The following is an 18,608-nucleotide window of genomic DNA, read 5'->3' as shown; positions in this document are numbered from 1 at the left end:
TCCAGTTGCTATTTGGTTCTAGTCTGTGTCCGTGCTATGAAAGGCTTAAGAAAGTATTGCTGTTGAAACAACTGTGTCGTTCTAGCGTCTGTGTAGGTTGAAGTAGTTGCAGAACATGGTGAGACTCTGTCCCTGGGATCAAGTCCTGACCCTGTCACTTCACTGGGCAATCTCAGGAAACTCAAATTTCCCCAGGTACCATCTTTGAATGTGTGAAATAACAGTGCATGTTTAGATTTCTGTGAAGATGAGATATAGAAAATGTTCATGACATAATGGCCTTGGTCATTTTGTGGCTGTAAAATGCTAGATTTGTGATCACCTATCTCTGTCTGGAGCACACCATCCAGGATTTCTCACTTCATCTGGCTTTATTATGCATCTCATTCCCTTGACCCTCTCCAGGCTTTTAAGCACCCGTTCTCTATGGCCTCTTCTTTCCTCGTAGAAGCTAGAACTCCTAAAAACCAATGACTACTCTAAGTGTATTTGTGCTCACTGACTTGCTCACGTGTCCTAAGCTCACAATTTGGGGCCTTTCTAATCAATAATGCAGCTGGAGACATCTCTGCTGGTCTAAAAGCAGATCCTTTCCATGATGTTAGGGAAAAGAGGATTGCCTTCTAATGCGTCCTTCCAAGACCTGTAAAAAAGCCAAAGCAGGCTCCTGGCATGGCAGAATTGCTTCCCTCTTAAAGGCAAACCCAGATGGCACTTTGGTCAGCATACATTCTTTCTCATTCCTGTGCTGTGCCTGAATATTCAGCTTGAATTCTGGGAACCATTGAGATGCCATTCGAGAGAGACACCCCTTCTCCAATGTGAGAAGATGGTGTGTCCATGCTCCACTAAGGAATGCTGGGAAAGAAGGCTACAGCTCTAAGAGTGGCTGGACCACCTAGCCTTTAGAACTGTTGGCCAGCAATTAGGACTGCTGGGAAATGCTGATAGTGTCTGTTCTTATCTCCAGGGTGGCTGCAAAATTAGGGAGGTCAAGGTTTTGCAACAGCTAAGGGGAGTTTCTAAAGAGTTCTTATCATGCACAGGGACTTGGCAGCTGAGAAGTGTTTGCCTGGGAGTTTCTGTGGTGCCTTTGGGAGAGGAGTTGGACATGTACCCACCCCAGGAAGGTCTGGGAGAGAGGCTTTTCTGCGTAGGAGTCAGATAGCTGGGCAGCCCTCCGGACAGGCGCTGTACCGCTCTGAGGAGATGGAACAGGCTTTTCCCATCAAGTTGCAACAACTGGGAATATTCAGAACACGGATTTTAAAGAGGAAAACAAACCAAGACTGAAGAAGGGAAGGTGCTGCCTAGCAGCTTGGCTTGCTTCATGCAGCTGACTTTTCATAGGAGCAGCGAGCTGAGCCTTCATCCTCCACACCACTGCTTTATCCTCCACGCCATGGCTTGGTCCTCCACGCCACTGCTCCATCCTTCATGTCATTGTACACACTGTGCCTCCAAGTCCTCCTTGGTGCTATCACCCTTCCCCCAGAAGTCATATATAAAACTTGCCACTTCATTCCTTTGTAATAATTGACAGAACTAGTTCAGTTGGTTAAAAATATTAAAATACCTACAAATAGGTAAGTAAATCTGGGTAGAGATTTTGTTTGGGTTTAAGGGAACATAGAGCCAGGAAGAGGGAGGTAAAGGAGGTGTCAAGAAAGCTCTTCTATGAAGGTGGGCTGAAAGCCCGGACTCTGTACCCACCTTCTTCTTCTCCCCTGGCCCTGCTGGGATGTATAATATTCATGCTTCATGCTTCTCCTTTCTACTTGTAGACTGCTAGCCACAAAGGTTCTGGAACAGAGTCCAGGGCCTGACCACCTTCTGTGGATATCTTTTTTTTGGCGGGGGGGGGGGGGTCTGGTTGTGGGGCCTGAACTCTAGGCCTGGGCGCTGTCCCTCAGCTCTTCAGCCCAAGGCTAGCACTCTACCACTTGAGCCACAGCGCCACTTCCGGCTTTTTTCTTTTTGCTTATGTGGTGCTGAGGAATCGAACCCAGGGCCTCAGGCTTGCAAGACAAACGCTCTACCACTGAGCCACCTTCCCAGCCCTTCTGTGGATATCTTGTGGCACCCACCTGAACACCAAAGTCCTCAGCACTTGACAGTCCAGCAGCAAAGTGTTTCTGAGTTTTAAATGGATGGAAGTAGGAGCTCATCTATAGCAATTCTTCCAACATAAAATACATGGTGCTCTCCGCTATACCTAGTCAAAGCAGAAGTTCTTTCTGGGCAGAAACAGAATCTGAATGGAGCAGATATAATTAAAAATGCACCATGCCACGCTATAAAGCTGACGTAAATTCCTGTATTTTGTAGGGCAGCAAACCTGTAGCAGTCTCAGAAAGTGACCAAGTTCATCTGTATCTTTCTGTGCTTTCTATAAGAAATATATTGCAAAATGAAGTAACCCAAAAGTGACTGGCTAAAACTTACAGGAAAGGGAGTACTATAAAGTTGTGCCATGCTGTTTATCAAAATACTATATTATCTTGCAACTTTTTTTTTTAAATTTATGGTCCTTGTTGCTGAAAGATGAATGGGAGCAGTGGAGGATGGGACTATGAGAGGTCCCCCAAGATCACATGGTCTCAAACTGTATGATCTTTCTCCCTAATTATTGTAGTCTCTTCCCACAAGCTCTGTGAGACTAGAAATTGATTTTGTTGATCTCTACAGACTGCGTTCAGCAGGTGCTTCATAAGTGCTATGGAAGGCAAGAGTAAAGATTACCTTCTGGAGGCAGCTCAGCAGTAGCCTGAATTGCATATTGTACAGTCCCGAATTACACAAACTCTTATCATAAAAATTGACCTAAATCCTGTGGATTTAACACCTTTCTCAAAGTACTATTATGCATTATTTACATCTCTAATATTTTTCAGTATGAGCATCATCTTCCAAGAGTACTATTTGTAGACTGCCATTGTTCTGATCCATCCTGTATAGAAGAAAGCATCTTTGTTTCTATTTTGGGTATGACTAGGTCCCATTCTTGCTCTTCAGGATCTGCTTTATGGACTTTCAATTCCCCAGGCTCTCAAGGTTATTTGAGGGCAGGTCCTAGGGTTCTGTACCTGTGTCCTGAAAGCAGTTTGGATTGCCATTTAATGGCCTTATACTGACAAGGCCTTCTAAGGTGCTCATTGCCAGCCTGGACTCAGTCTCATCTCTTGACCACCCCACCCCCCGCCCTGGGTTTCCACAACCACAACACCCTTGCAGGTCTGGCTGGCCATTGCTGATGGTTTGTACGCAGGATGCTCTTTAGAGCCCAGCCAACCTGATTTGGATCCTGGAAGTGTCACTTTCCATGTGAAATTCAAACACTTTACTTAACATCTGCATGCCTCAGCTTTTCCCAGATATACAATGGGCACTAGCAATGCTAAAATCAGAGGGATTCAATTAGGTAGAGTGCTCAAGACAGTGTCTGGCACATGATAAAATAACAACTTTTTTAGCTCTGGTCCTTATTATTAGCAAAGTCAAATCCATATCGCGGCTCTTCTCTCATCACATCCAAGCCAGGCGCCCTGTGCTCCTGACCAGAACCAGACGGGGTGGCCCTGTTGTAGGAGAGTAAATTCTCAGCTTACATTTAAGTAAGTGAAGGAATCGGAACCATAAAGCAATTTGTGAGACCAGGAGTGGATAACCGTGCAGATGAAGTCAAAGATCACCAACAATGCAGAGAGTCTTTCTGCACCAAAATGACAGGCACAATGACTTTAGAAGGAAAATCCCAAAACTGACTGGGTATTACAACCTGGCTGTTACTCAATCTCATCCAGAGGACATGCCACCAGCTCCCTCCATTTCATCCAGAGGACCAGCACACCTCCATAATCCAGACAACATGAGACCAGCTCCCTCCGTCCCGTCCAGACGGACGACGTGGGACCAGCACCCTCCATCCCATGGAACCAGGAGTGAGAGGAAAGGAAGGGGAACTGCAGGAGGAGGGGAGGAGGAGGGACAAACTGCAGAAAGAGGGAAGGAGGATGAAGGACAAGAAGCAGGAGGAGGGGAGGGAGTGGGAGTAACTGCAGTGAAAGGAAAGAGAAACGGTGGGGGGGGCGGGAAGCAGGGGGAGCAGAGGGCAGGGAGAGAGAAGGGGGCAGGGGGCCCCGGAGGGCAGGGGTGTGGGGGGGGAAGGGAGCTGGGGAGAGGCATGGGGACATAGGGAGTAGGGGAGAGAAGCATGGGAGCAGGGGCAGGGGGGCGGGGAGCAGAGGGGCGGGGGCAGGAGGAGGGGGACGGGGGCAGAGGGGGCAGAAGGAGCAGGGGGCGGGGAGCGGGGAGCAGGGGCCGGAGGCCAGGCCGGGCAGGGGAGCGGGGCGCGGGGGTTACTAGCGAGCCCCCGGATCCCCAGGCCTTCAGCACAGCCGGCCCACGCACGCCAGCCCGGGAGCCGCGCGGCGGCGCAGGGGCGGCTCCGGCCGCGCGGGGGCGCTGTGGCCGCGCGGCGGCTCCGCGGCTCCTCAGGGCGCCGCCTCTTTCCCCGCCCGCCCGAGTCGCGGCGGAGCCGGGCGGCGCGGGCTCGGCCACCTCGCGGCCGCGCGGGCAGAGCCGCCCCTCGCCGCGGCGACCTCGCGCCGCCTTTGTCCGCCCGGGCCCGCCGCCCGCGATGGCCCCGCAGCAGGGGCGGCCCGCGCCGCCCGCGCGCGGCGAGCCGCCGCCCGCGCCGCCGGTGCCCCCGCGCCGGGCGCGCGGGGGGCGCGGGGCGGCCGGGGGCCGGGGGCGCGCGGGCGGGGCGGAGGCGCGCGGCGTCAAGTGCGTGCTGGTGGGCGACGGCGCGGTGGGCAAGACCAGCCTGGTGGTCAGCTACACCACCAACGGCTACCCGACCGAGTACATCCCCACCGCCTTCGACAACTTCTCGGGTGAGCGTGGGCAGCCGGGGGAGGCCGCGGGGAGGCCGCGGGGGCCCGGGGACTCGGGGCGGGCGGGCGGGCGGCGCGGGGCTCGGGCCCGGCGGGCGGGCGGGCGGGCAGCGCGGACCACCCCGCGCCGCCGACGCGCAGGTGTCCTCCCGGTGGCCGGCTCCGGCCCGCGCGCCCGGCCCGCGCCCTGGTGCTCGTCCCCAGTGCCGGCACGGAGCTTCGCGCCGCGCCCCGCCCGTGGGGTCGCCTCCCCTTTATCCTGACTGTCCCTGGGCTTCCATTCACTCACCCGTCGGTGTAAAATGCTGTCCTGCGCCTGAAAAACAGCCCGACCTCGTCCACGATCCCGAGACCCAGGGACCCCCCCCCACTGTCCCACTGTCCCGCCAACGCGGGTACACACACCAGACACACACACTCCCGACTCACATACACACCACACACACCACACACACACTCCCGACTCACACACATACCACACACACACACACCAGACACACCAGATGCACACACACACCAGCCTCACACACACACACACCAGACACACACACACCACACACACACACAGAGACACACACAGACACACACACAGACACACACAGCACACCAGACTCACACACACCAGATGCACACACACACCAGACTCACACACACACCAGACACATACACACCAGACAACACGGAGGGGCAGGGGTGGGGTGGGGGCACATTGCTAGCCGCTAGTTACACAGCCCTCCAGGAAAGATGGATGGCCCTCCCCTCTTCTCTCCCGAGCCCTGGGAGGGGACAGGGCAGTGCGCACCCAGGCCACTAAGCGCCTGTGTCTGCACACGTTCTCCAAGCAGCCGGAGTTGTGATAAACCCTGGGGTCAAGGGACCTTTCCCGAGGGACGAAGTAATTATCTTTCCTGTTTCCCACTGCTGTACACCAGCAGGGTTGGTTCCCCACCCTGCCTCCACCCCCCTCTCTCCTCCCCCCCCACCTTCCTCCCTCCCCTTCCACCCCCCCACCTTCCCCCCTCTCACCTCCCACCTCCTGCCTCCCCTCCCCTGTCTCCCCCTCCCCTGCCTCCACCCCGTGCCTTCCACCCCCTGCCTCCTATCCCTGCACTGCTCTCCCGGCTCTGAAGGGAGTGTGGCAGGAAGATAAATCTCCCAGGGTGAGAAAAGGGTACCGGGGCACTGGGGGGGGGGGAGAGGGGGGGTTAACGTCCCAGGGCCCCGGGCTGTGCGGCCTGTGGGGTGGCCTCATGACCTGAGCCAGACTTTTAGTTCATTGGAGGGCTGGAGCCGGAGCCCAGGTTTGGAGCAATGGTGGCCAGCAGACTGCCCACTGCCCGGCCACCTCACAGTCGTCTTGCTCTTGTCTTCCAGCCGTGGTGTCGGTGGACGGGCGGCCGGTGCGACTCCAGCTCTGTGACACCGCCGGACAGGTCAGGATTACGTTTCCCTCGCTGCTGGGAAGGAAACAGCCTTTTAAAGGGTTCCAACAACCTTTAACGTGTTCCCCCTAGAAACTGGGTCACTCCAGAGACTGGTGAGGCAGACTGGCCCAGCTGTGGCCCCTCTGAGGACAGGGAGGAGGCAGGGAAGGGCAGCCGAGCCTGCCCTGAAACAGCCTTTGTCTTAACTTGTTTCTGATATCTTTCACTTTCTGGTTTTTACTGGAAGAAAATGTAACAGTATTTTTAATTGTTTCTCAAAGTAGTATCTTCTTACCATTTTACTTAATGCCAACAAGCCAGATGTTTAAGAAAGTTGCTCCAGGGAAAGCTGGAGCTTTGCTCATTGATTGCCTCCCTTGCCAGGATCAGCCCCCAGCTCTGCAGCAGAGATAAAGAGGTCAGCACAGCCCTGAGCCAGAGGAGGAATGAACCGGGATACTCCCGCCAGTGGTGGAGTGCTTGATCTCTGAGGCTCAGGCCCTGGAGTAAATAGCCAGGGAGTAGGGCAGGAGGCATGGGTGTGGAACCCCTCAAGGGCCCCCTGAAAAGCTCTAGGGCTGCACACCAACTCCCTCCCCAGCAGGTACAGTAGCCATCAGTATCCTGTGGTGTTGTCATAGAGTGTGCTCAAGTGACAAATCAGTGGACTGGAAATTCTCCAGCCTTTTGGCCTATGAGGTACTGGGGAAATCTTTCCACTAAAGTAATAATAATAGTAGTGCTCATTAATCTGAGTGTAGGGATGCTACAGTTTGGTCTCCGGTCTCTGCTAGTTTTGCCCTGATGGAATTCTTTGTAGCATTTACACTGCAGGCCTTGTGTGCATGTGGTAGCTTGGCCTTGGGACCCCTCCTCAAGGGTGTGTTCCAGGTGGCCCTGTGCCTGAGCATGTGTCGCCTTATTGCAGTGCTCATCTAGGGCTCTGGCCAAAGGTTTCTGTGCGGGTAGGCTCAGTTTCTGTTTTATTCCCTAATCCCCCTGGCCAGAATCTCAGGAGTTCTGAGGAGCAGCTTTCCACACCAAGCTACCAGGTCCCAGGGCCACTGACGGTTCCAGGGTTTAGCCAAGTGACAGCCTCCCCTGGAGGAGCTGCTCCCCAGGCCCCCTGAGCAATCAGAGGCCTCCTTCCCAAGGCTCGAGGCAGAGAAACGACTCACAGAAAGGGCAGCCACCTGGCTGAGCTTCTGCACTTGTTCTTTCAGCACAAAGTTCACTTTAAAAAACAACAAAAACAAAAACAAAACGGATTTTACTTACAGGAGCCTCACAAGTGGCAGGGACTACCAGGCTCAACCTTAGTGTAGTTAGTGGTTTGTTGATCTACAGCGGAAATAGGGAACTTAAAGAAAAGACATTCATGTAAGACTGATACAGATCCCCTCAGACCCCTAGAAACAGTCATGAACAGAGATTAATGTGCCTGTAAATAGGACTCCACAGATCACCAGAGCACACTGCTTGAGTAATGGAAAACATAATATTTAACTTTTTCTTGCTGATAAGGAGAGTCATCAACAAAGTTTGAGGACAAGGGTACCTTCAGATTATTTGTGTGTTTGTGTATTTATTGTGGTACTGAGGTTTGAACGCAGAGCCTTCACTTGCTAGGCTGGTGTTCTGCCTCTTGAGCCACACTTCCAGCCCTTTCGCTTTGCTTATTTTTGAGATAAGGTCTCAGGTTCTGCCTGGGTCAGTGGACTGTGCTCCTCCTGTTCCTGCTTCCTGCTACACCCATATTTTCTCTTGAGATGAAGGTCTTGTAAACTTTTTGCCCAGGCTAGCCTACCCACAATCCTGACCTCATTCTCCCCAAGTACCTAGGGTTACAGGTATGAGCCACTGCACCCAGCTTGTTTATGTGTTTATTTTGTAGACGCATTGTTGCTAGGTAACCCCGGCTGGCCTCAGACTCCTGGTCCTCCTGCTTCAGTGCTTCTGTGCCACTATACTGGGCTTACACACACATTTATCCAGAATTAGACCATGTGAGCACTTTTCACAGAGTTGGATAGAAGTCAATTACGGTGCTGCAGGGCACTGCCTGATGTTCCAAAGGAGGACATGTGTGTGTGTGTGTGTGTGTGTGCGTGTGCGTGTGTAAATATAATATATATATATATATATATATATATATATATATATATTGAAGACTGATATTTGTCCTTCCTCAACCAAAACACTCTATGTGCATGTACCTGGCTTTGGATGGTGCTTAGTTTGTCAGTAGTAGCAAGGCTGCTTAGTTTACTTATAATCTACTCTCCCTTATTTGTCTAGTTTGCTGTAAACTACAGGGAAAGTATGTCCATTCTGTGGTCTACTGTCAATCCACAGCACAGTATGTTAAAGCCTTGGACGTTTGCAGAGATGAAGCAAGGAACAAAAGAAAACAGAGTGTGAAAGAGAAGACAGAATAAGAACGTGTCCATTGGTGCCTGTGGATACAGTGAAGGGCACAAGTTCTCTGAGTTGCCAGTGACTGTAGCCTAGCAGGGTCCCCAACTCCTCTCCTGGGTTGCTGAATGTTTGTGTCTGATGAACGTCATTCTCTACTGTCTGGGCTCAGGGCTTTGGGAGGGACCAGCACCATTCATTGTGCTCATGGGGAAGAGCAGAGCTGGGGTTGTAAGAGCTGTGCTAGTATATGTGGTTTGCTAGGGTAGAAGTGGAGTTCTGGACCAGCGTGGGAAAGCACTCTGAGTTTCGAAAGAGTAACCCAAGTCCCCGAAATTGAGAATGATTCTGGGCTAAGTTCCAGATCAAGCGAACTGTCTTCAGACTCTGTGTACTTCAAGAGCCTTTGTGCTGCATGCAGCATGTCAGTCATGAGCACCAAATGGATTCAAATTATTTTTGGTGTTAGGGCCATGCTGGATTTGGGAGCAGATGGCAGTTGTAACTATATCCTCTGAGCTGACAGTTGAGTCTGAGACCGTGACTCTTCCCCACAGAACGATGGGCTTCCTGTGACTAGGTGGCCTTGGACACATGTTAAGATGGTATTTTGATGGCGAGAGCTGATTTGAGGGTAATTGTGTGTGCTTGGTTTGCAGGATGAGTTTGACAGGCTAAGGCCCCTCTGCTACACCAATGCAGACATCTTTCTGCTTTGCTTCAGTGTGGTGAGCCCTGCATCTTTCCAGAACGTCAGTGAGAAGTGGGTGCCTGAGATTCGGTGCCACTGCCCCAAGGCCCCCATCATCCTGGTTGGGACACAGTCAGATCTCAGAGAAGATGTCAAAGTACTTATCGAACTGGACAAATGCAAAGAGAAGCCAGTGCCTGAAGAGGCAGCAAAGCTGTGTGCTGAGGAAATCAAAGCTGCCTGCTACATCGAGTGCTCAGCCTTGACTCAAAAAAACCTCAAAGAGGTCTTTGACGCCGCCATTGTTGCTGGCATCCAGCACTCAGACTCCCAGCAACAGCCAAAGAAGTGTAAGAGCCGGACTCCCGACAAAGTACGGGACCTGTCCAAGTCCTGGTGGAGAAAGTACTGCTGCCTGGCGTGACTCTCGGGGAGCTGCTGTCAGAAGTGTAAGAGCCGGACCCCCAGACAAAGCATGGGACCTGTCCAAGTCCTGGTGGAGAAAGTACTGCTGCCTGGCGTGACTCTGGGGAGCTGCTGTCAGAAGCCGTGTGAGCTGCAATGACTCTTGTGTAGCATGTGCGCGTGGTCATTGGAAGAGCCCTAAACACATGACTCTGTCATCCTTTAGTTTCCTTGTTTGTGTGAGCTTAGGGGTGAGATTTTATGCAAGATGAGCTAAAGAAGCTTTGAAATTAAGTTAAAATGTTTTCAATAATTCTGGAAATTTATGCTGTAGATTTCTGGGTTCATTTATATCTAATGTGAAAAGGGCTCCTTAAAGCTGGATGTCCAGATGAAAGTTCTGCTGCATTAGAATGTACAGAAGGGCCAGGAGGACAATTGTGCCTAACAACCTCTCTTGTATAAGGGTTCCTGGATGCCTATGCATTACGTGCACAGACCAGTCATGGTGAGAACAACTCCCCTGCTTAGAAACCACACAAACCAGACCTGTTTTCTCCAGGAGCATATGTCTGAGAAAACGAGAGTTCATCCTGCAAACCTCATGCCTGTCCCTTTCATCATTTACTGCTATACTAGGTTGCTGAAGACTTTAAAACAAAAAAACATCTCACCACTGGCACTGTATAGACCAAAGAGCAAACTTGTTCATTGGGGTTTTCCATCCTTAGACCAGTTGTGTTGATACCACTAGAAATTACTAGGAATGCCCTGCAGGAGGCAGGCACTGATGATCTGTTTTCTTTAGGGAACAACATGAGCAACTCAGAGATCAAGAGTGTGGTCTGTGTGCCAGACTGCCTTTCTCCTGGTAAGTGGAGCACAGGGAGCCTCCTGGACAGGCACTTTTAGCTTCCACACTCACATCATGCCATCTGCAGGGAGAACCAAGCCACAGCCACACTTGTGAGGCTCACACACCTGTTCTTCTGAGTCAGCCAAAAACAGGCACAGGCACATGCACATACAGATGCATGTGTAGGTGGCTGGTTTACTGCTGCTTAGGCTTTAGAGAGCAGAGAAAGCAGAACATATAGAAACAGCACAGTTTCTTATTTCTTTGAAAGTACCCAATAAGTGGTTTTTAACACATCTTCAACCACATGTTTTAGAAAGTAAGAAGAACGTCTCTTGAGACCTGTTAAAGCCACCAGTTAGTCCCCAGTGCCATGAGTCCCAGTGGTTCTACATTACTGCCCCTGTAGCAGAGACAGAATGTCAGGGCCAGGGGGCCGGGTATCTATAGGGGTAATGGCTCAGCAGTACCTTTCTTGCCATGGGATAGTCAAAAGAACTATACAAACAAGACCAAAAAGGAACTACACTGGTGGCACATGTCCTTTAAGGTAGGGGTCCTCAGGATGATTGTTTTGAGGACAGTCTTGTGTCAGCAGAGTCCATTCATACTTTGTTGGGCATTTTCAGGATGACACAGGTGACCAGACACTGAATCATAGTGTCTGTATTGCCCTGGTTGGGACAGTTACATCCAGCAGGCAACAGTCTTGTCACTCTGTATTTCATATTATCTTTCTCATATTTAAAAAGACAGTTTTTTGTTTTTCTATAGAAAAAAGTAAAATATCAGGCCATAGTTCAGGTGAGGAGCTGGTTTTCTTCCTATTTGTAAAAAGGGCTAAAGATTTCTTTAACAAAGGTTAATCATCAAACCACTAAAATCCATGTATTGTTTGCCGTTGATTTCTTAGCACATCGAAACTAATCAGTTTTAGTTTCCTGAGGTGTTCAGTTGCAACCTGAGCAAATAGCATTACTTCATTTGGGGAAATGATTTTAACAGATCACATTCCTACAGGCAGCCTCCTAGTTGGGGTTCTGCCTGCCCTGTGTGCAAAAGCATGGAAAGGGGCAAAGTATGTCCCTGGTAAACAATTTTAAAAGTATTAAAGCAGATCTAATGGAGTACAAGCAAGTTAGTTTTTAAGACAGAACAAAATCTTTTTAAGGCTGCACTCCCTGCCTCTGGGCCTCTGAGGAAGTGGTGTGGAGGATACTATGTGGCCCAACTCTGGAAGCTCCGATCCAGGGTTCAATATGCCTGGACCATTTGTGCCACAAATCTAGTGGCAGCAATTTATAATATGCATTTTATAAGGTACGGTGTACTTAGAAGTTTTCCCCATTCTTATTTATTTATGAAGGTAGGGACTTGGGCTGGTAAATCATTCCAAGTATGTGTTTGAGTTCAGTGTAAAGGTGCTTTGCTTCTGAGCTGAAAAGTGGCTAAATATGCAGCTTGGTGTCTCAGAAAGGGTCCTAGATATGTAGAGAATGCCTCCTGAGCCTAATCCTCACAGTCTAAGTAAGCCAACATGATAGCAACACACTGCGCTGGGCTTCAAAACTGCCATCTCTTTTTACCACTTGTATACAAGTGAGCCTTTTATAACCTTGTTCTTTGCTTGACAAATTTTCAAGCAGCTACCCAGGAGTCTCACAAGCCAAAAAAGGACCCGGGCCTCCTCTGTAGACTGTCGTAACCTGGTGCCTTACCAAGTTGTGCTTTTCTGTTCTCATATGTCAATGACATCAAGCAAAATCTTGTACTTGAAAATGCTATAAATGAGATAGTATGAAATAAATTCTGACCTGTGGACACAATTGTTTTTGCCTGTTTTAACAAGAGCAGAAGCTCTCGGCATGTGCCTTGGCATAGGTTGGGAAGCATTGTCACATTTCAGGCATACATCCCACTGATGGGACACTTATTCAACACAGGAACTTGTGAGGCTGATGAACACCTCTGCACCTTCAGTCCTGGCAGGTAAGAGCTAGTCTCCCCCTGTATTGGACTCCAGCCTCCAGGGATGTTTAGTGTTGAAAGGACCAGAGAGCCCCAGGGCCTCGAGTGAATGCCCTGCTTTTCTCTACAGGCGGATGTAGATGCCAGGTTAAATATCCAGGGTCCACAGGCACAGTGGAGGGAGACCAAAGCTGAAGGTCTGGGACACTCAGTGGCATAGCTGAAGCCCAAGATTCCTGAGTTTCCTGTCTGTTCCCAGGCTCCCCATCAGGCCTAGGCTCATAAAACCCCGACTTCCTACTGGGCTCCTAATCCTGTTCTTTTTCAAGATAACTGCCACTTAAGTATTTTCAGATACCCTTAGGTATGTCATTTCTTTTCTGGTAGGAAGCTGGTTGATAGAAGCCTTGCTACACCTCCTATGGCTGCTGTTTACACACCCATAAAATCTGATGGGGAAAAGCTTGAGAAAGGAAAAAGCAGAAACAAGCACTGGGTGCAACCGAGGAAAGTATAACTGTGGTAATCTACATACTGATATCATCCAAAGAGAAAAGAGACGCACACCACGAGAACTGCTTATGTGCTGAGCTACTTGATAGTCCTGCAACAGTGTTTCGTTGGCCCACACAATGACTACTGTGTGAAGTATAAAGAAGACCTAAAGCAGTGGACAAGGGCTGTGAGGAGAGGATAGATTGGGGACTGGATTCTTGTTCCAGTGGCCCAGAGAGCAGAGGAGGCTGTTACTGAGAAGAGGACTATGCTTTGAGTGAGGAAACATTGTAAGAATGTGAGGTCTAGAAAAAACATTTTGGTTACAATCATTGAAAGGAAAAACAAAAACAAAATAACCTCAGACTAATTAGCTGCATTTAACTGAGTTGAGAATGCTTTGCTGAACCCAGCCCTTAAAACCAGAAGCTATCCCTACAACTAGTCACCTCCTTGTCAGGAAGCATTTCAGGCCAGAAAGTGGATGTTAAGTACAAGGACTGTCTAGTAGGTTTCAACCTGGGGTTTGCCTGTGTGAGTCCATGGCCCTGTGGACTCTATCAAGGCTTAGCTGCAGTGTGCGAGATCAACGGACCCTAAATCAGTCCTCCTGTGAGTAAACCTGCCAACCACTCCACACTGAGACACCAGCAACTTGAGAGGAAACCCTAGGCCCCTAGGGTTGTGAGGGGTCACATCCTCATGTAACTATCCACCTGCCCTCTTTGGTCCACTGAGTGTTGCTTAAGGACATTGTTCTTTCATTTTACCAAAAGTTCAAGTATCAACTTACGTTTTCATACAAAACAGGTGGAAGGGGAAAGGAAATGAGAAGGGAGTGAGGAAAAGATGAAGCATAAAACATGATGAGAATGTGTTTTTAAAAATTCATAAATTTATTTTCTCTTTTTTTGTGGTAGAGGTAACAGAAGCCTTGCACTTGCTAAACAGGTACCTTACCACTTAACTATGCCCCTGCCTTGAAGTTCACATTTTGTTAGTGACTCAGAATGTGAAGATGGGGCCTTTTTAAAGCAGTAATAAATGAAATTAGGTCATATAGGTAGATGAAAATCTAATCACACTGGTGTTCCTATAGGAAGAGGAGATTATGCCACATACATGGAATGACCAGGTGAGGACCCAGCAAGAAGACCATCCTGCTTGCTTCTTGCTCTTGAACTTCTACTTCAAGGACTGTGAGAAATAGTGTTTAAACCACTCAGATATTTTCCATGGTAGCTTCAGCAAGTTACTAAGAAAATAAAGGTGATCCTTGAGTCAGACATTCAATGATGAATATGATTTTCTAAGTTGGACAAAAGGAGGTAATGATTATTCTTCCTGGAAGGGAAAAAGAATTAGATTTCATTAAAGAGATGACATTTGAACTGAACCTGGCAGAGCTGTCCAAATTCACCATGAGGAGGAGAAAAGCAGGTGAGGCAAAGACTGCCTCTTACAGAGAACTGTGAGAAGGTGGAGAGCAGAACCATCAGGTGCATCTCGGGTGACTTAGAGCCCTCACCTCCCATGCCTTCCCTCCAGGAAACTTCAGCCTTGGCTTGGCTACGGTGCTGTAACAAGCACTTTGAGGGCTCCACAGCTCAGTTCATCAAAGATGTGCTTCTTGTTCACATTACATACCCATTGCAGGTCAGCTGAACCTCTCACCATTGCCTCTCTTGCGGTTCAGTTCATGGAGCTTCCATTAGCAGTCACCACAGCCTTGGGAAGCGGTACATGGAGAAACTTTTGTGCCCTGGAAGTCCATCCCAGAGGGCACAAGGAAGAAGACATCGGTACAGAAGGGTGCCACATGAGGCAGGTGAATAAGGAGCCAAACTCTTGGTCCCTGGACTCCAGTGTCCTCTTTTCCTGCAGTAGAGAGGAGCCTCTTGGGGGAGAGCTCTGCAAACACGACAAAACAGCCCCAGGCCAGCCTCAAACACCAGTCACTGGTAGCTGTTACTCAGCATGACAAGATGAGCATACTCTTGCCTCTGCAGCCTCCCTCCAAGCTTGATCATGAGAAAAGCATCAGGCAAGGACTCCTCAAAACTTGCAAAGCCCTGTAAGCCTAGCTGCCCAGGAGGCTGAGAGCTGAGGAGCGCAGTTCAAAGCCAGCTGGGGCAGGAACATGTGTGAGACTCTTATCTCAAGTGAACCAACAGAAAACCATAAATAGTGCTGTGACTCAAGTGGTAGAGTGCTCACCTAGAGCTGAAGAGCTGAGGGACAGCGCCCAGCCCAGAGTTTAAGTCCCAAGACTACCAACAACAACAACTACAACAAATAAATTCAGTATGAATTCTCTACTCACCATAATACCTAGGAAGGAATGCTTAATACATGTTAAAGATGAAGCAAATGCCTCAGCTAAAGAAATGTTGTTGTCCTTAGGCTAAGAATCTCTCCTGAACTGGAGAGTGAGGGAAGGGGTGACATTGTCCAAAAAGAAATGTACTCTTTACCTGACATATAACTATAACTCCTCTGTACATCACCTTTATCATCATAATAAAAAATGTTAAAAATCTCCCCTAGAATAAATCAATAAATGATACAGTTTATATATTAAAAAACCAACCAGCTCTCACGGCCATAAAAAATAAGGAAAATCTGTGGAGTACTCATGGGCCAGAGAAGGCTACTGAGAGGTGATTACCAAACGTGCCAGGGATTCAGGATAGCCCCGGAATGTCAGAATGTAGGGGACCTGGCAGTGACTACCCGACTGGCAGACAAGCTATCAGATGTTAGCAGAGAGAGAACTGGGGTTTGTGTGTGGAAGCTGTGTGCCATCCTTGCTAGTTTTCTGTGAAACATAGAGTAAAACGTTATTTAAACAGAAAGAGGAGTGTGCCATTTTCACTTGTCATCCTCTTTAGAGATTACAGAAACAAAGACTGGTTCTCACCTGTAAACAGATGGGGCTAAGAGGCACCAAACCCACTGAATTTCATCAGCTATGGTTGGAGGGAGAAAGGAAATTGTGTGACATGGTGCAGACCAATGTTTAAAAATACAAAACAAGGCAATACAGAAAAAATATATACTTGTTATTCAGAATCAGAGCTATACCCTCATGTCATTGGCCAGCACTGGTCCCATGCGTACCTGATCCAGATGGAGATGGTCTAAGGCCCACCAGATGGGAAGACATCTGTCAGCCTGCCCTCGGCCACTTCCCAACTCTTTGAACAAAGCTTAGAACCTCATTCAGGGCTCTGAGACTTGGTGCTAGTCCTGGGCTCGGATGTGAACTTTTTCTCACGATTTCTGGATAGGCACCACTTCAATCTGGTCCCTAGAACACCCCAAAATGCAATGTCTCTTGTTGTGCGTGGCACCTCTGCCAAATCCACACTGGACAAAGATACTATCTGGAATGCAATGCGAATGCCACTAGGATTCAGTAGAACTGAGAGGGGTTGGAGGCAGCAGAGCTGTAGAAACCTAGGTAGGCCTGTCTTCACAATCACCAAAGGGGGCTGCAGGGGGACTGAGATTTGTCCTGGGGCCAAAGAAAGGCTTGGTGTTGGCCCAGGAAGCAAGGAGCTTGCCTTCACCAAGTGAAAAGCTCCACCGCAGTGGTTACTGGGAGGGCCTGCCTTGTTCCAGAAGCAAGGTGATGGCATTCTGCCAATGGTATTCTCAGATGTGAGGAATCAAAATCTGAAAGTTATGGCCATTTCCATTGCTTCCTGGGATGGAAATGAGAGAAAACTCAAAGACATATGATTTGGGGATGACCACTACCCATCCTTGGCTGTGGTCCATTCTGAGGCCACGAAGAAGCACAGCAGTACATAATCAGCTGCATCTTTCTTCTTCCAAGATTCTTTCCAGAGGACTTTTCTGTTGCCATGCGCAAGGAGTCTCTTGACTGTGCAGTGTGCACCTTTGAGTAGCTCACAGTCCCCTCTGCCTTTGTGGAAACTCGCTTGGAGCCATTACTGTTGCAAGGTGGTATGTTGATCTGTCATCAGAGCCTTGTTCTCCTTTTCCTCAAATCTACTTCAACTGGGAATCTTGTTTCATGAAGAAAATGAGTTAGGTTCTTTGCTACAAGGGTGCATTAGCTTCTAGGGCAAACACAATAAAATGCATCCAGCTACTGGTAACCAATGACAAGTAGTGACATGTACTGGAGGGGGGGAGGGCACCCTCCCTTGGTCCTCTCTGCTGCTGGACACAGCAGCTGCCCTAACAAACTGTTGTGTACCCTCCTCTCCATGAAGAAGGCTTTCACATATGCCACCTGACAGTAGCCCCACCACTGTTCCAGGTGCTTGACCTTAATAAAAGTCTCTCCTCTCTCTTTCTCCCCTCCCCATGCACGCATGCACTCAAACACACATGCATGTAAGAGTTTATTAGAGAATGCAGCACATAAGAGGGATCGCAAGGATTCAGTGGTGGCTTGCCCACAAGTTGCAAGGATCTCAGTGCTTTTTGCAGCAGTTTGATTTTGCTTTGTTTCAGAAAACATGAGCATATAAAATTCAATTTGGCGTCCCTCTTCCCTAGATTAGAAGTTAATGAATTCCGTTGCTGTTTGATCTGTCACAGGCTATTTCATTAGCTAAGTACAATTTTCATTAATTTTAGTGGCCTCATAATTATACTGGCTGCAGATGCTGGCAGGTATGACACTCGGTGTTTCCCTAGAGAGACAGCACACCCTGTTCCTTCAAAGACCCTGTCCTAGACAGCATGGTAATGGGACACAGCCCATGGCTCTCCCTCTGCTGTACAGTGACCAGGGTTGCTGTCCTGTGTGAGGCTCTGCCCCCAGCAAGCGGCCTCCTGGACTTGAGAGAGTAGACTGGAGCAGGCTTCAGGCAAAGTCCATCACGCCTCTGCAGACCCTGATGAGCTGCGATGAATGGGAGTCCAAGCCTCTGACCATTTGTTTCACATAAAAGAAAACTTTCATATCCATTATGTTACATGCATTTAAAAGACTTCAGCCGGGTGCTGGTGGTTCATGCCTGCAATCCTGGCTACTCAGGAGGCTGATATCTGAGGAGCACGGTTCAAAGCCAGCCCGGGCAGGAAAGTCCATGAGACTCTTATCTCCAATAAACCACTAGAAAACCAGAAGTGGCTCTGTGGCTCAAGCGGTAGAGTGCTTGCCTTGAGCTGAAGAGTTGAGGGACAGCGCCCAGGCCCAGAGTTCAAGCCTGATGACCAACAACAACAACAACAACAAAAAAGACTTGAGCCATGGCTAAGTGGTGGAACAGTAGCCTTGAGCATAAAGAGGCTCAGGGATGGCACCCAGGTCCTGAGTGCAAGCCCCACAACCAAAAAAACAAAAACCCCAAAAAGATAGAAAGCAAGCACAAGGAAGCATGTCTTTTTCCACATGTGTGAGAGTGCTAGATCACATGAGCGCCAAGCAGAGTAAGTAGTTCAATAAATGACGCTGGGGTGCAGTGGGGATGGCCAGG

General features: G+C 49.2%; 1 protein-coding gene across 1 annotated transcript; it reads left to right on the top strand.

The window, feature by feature from the left end:
- The first annotated feature begins 4,639 nt into the window (after window positions 1–4,639).
- Rhou (ras homolog family member U) lies at window positions 4,640–12,512 on the top strand. The gene is made up of 3 exons (XM_069998188.1): window positions 4,640–4,895; window positions 6,270–6,328; window positions 9,394–12,512. Exons 1-3 carry the CDS (start codon window positions 4,640–4,642, stop codon window positions 9,847–9,849), a joined length of 771 nt encoding a protein of 256 aa, XP_069854289.1. The 3' UTR covers window positions 9,850–12,512.
- Window positions 12,513–18,608: the final 6,096 nt, after the last annotated feature.

The sequence above is a fragment of the Dipodomys merriami genome, unplaced genomic scaffold, assembly GCF_024711535.1.
Source record: "Dipodomys merriami isolate MVZ:Mamm:240054 unplaced genomic scaffold, mDipMer1.0.p SCAF_51, whole genome shotgun sequence".
Classification (NCBI taxonomy): Eukaryota; Metazoa; Chordata; class Mammalia; order Rodentia; family Heteromyidae; genus Dipodomys; species Dipodomys merriami.
This window is presented reverse-complemented; position numbering and strand designations above follow the sequence as displayed.

Bases quoted from the DNA above. Each gene is read 5' to 3' on its own strand.
- Rhou (XM_069998188.1), top strand. From the start codon at position 4,640: ATGGCCCCGCAGCAGGGGCGGCCCGCGCCGCCCGCGCGCGGCGAGCCG. The intron at 4,896-6,269 runs GTGAGCGTGGGC...CTTGTCTTCCAG, and splicing joins CGCCTTCGACAACTTCTCGG to CCGTGGTGTCGGTGGACGGG. The intron at 6,329-9,393 runs GTCAGGATTACG...CTTGGTTTGCAG, and splicing joins TCTGTGACACCGCCGGACAG to GATGAGTTTGACAGGCTAAG.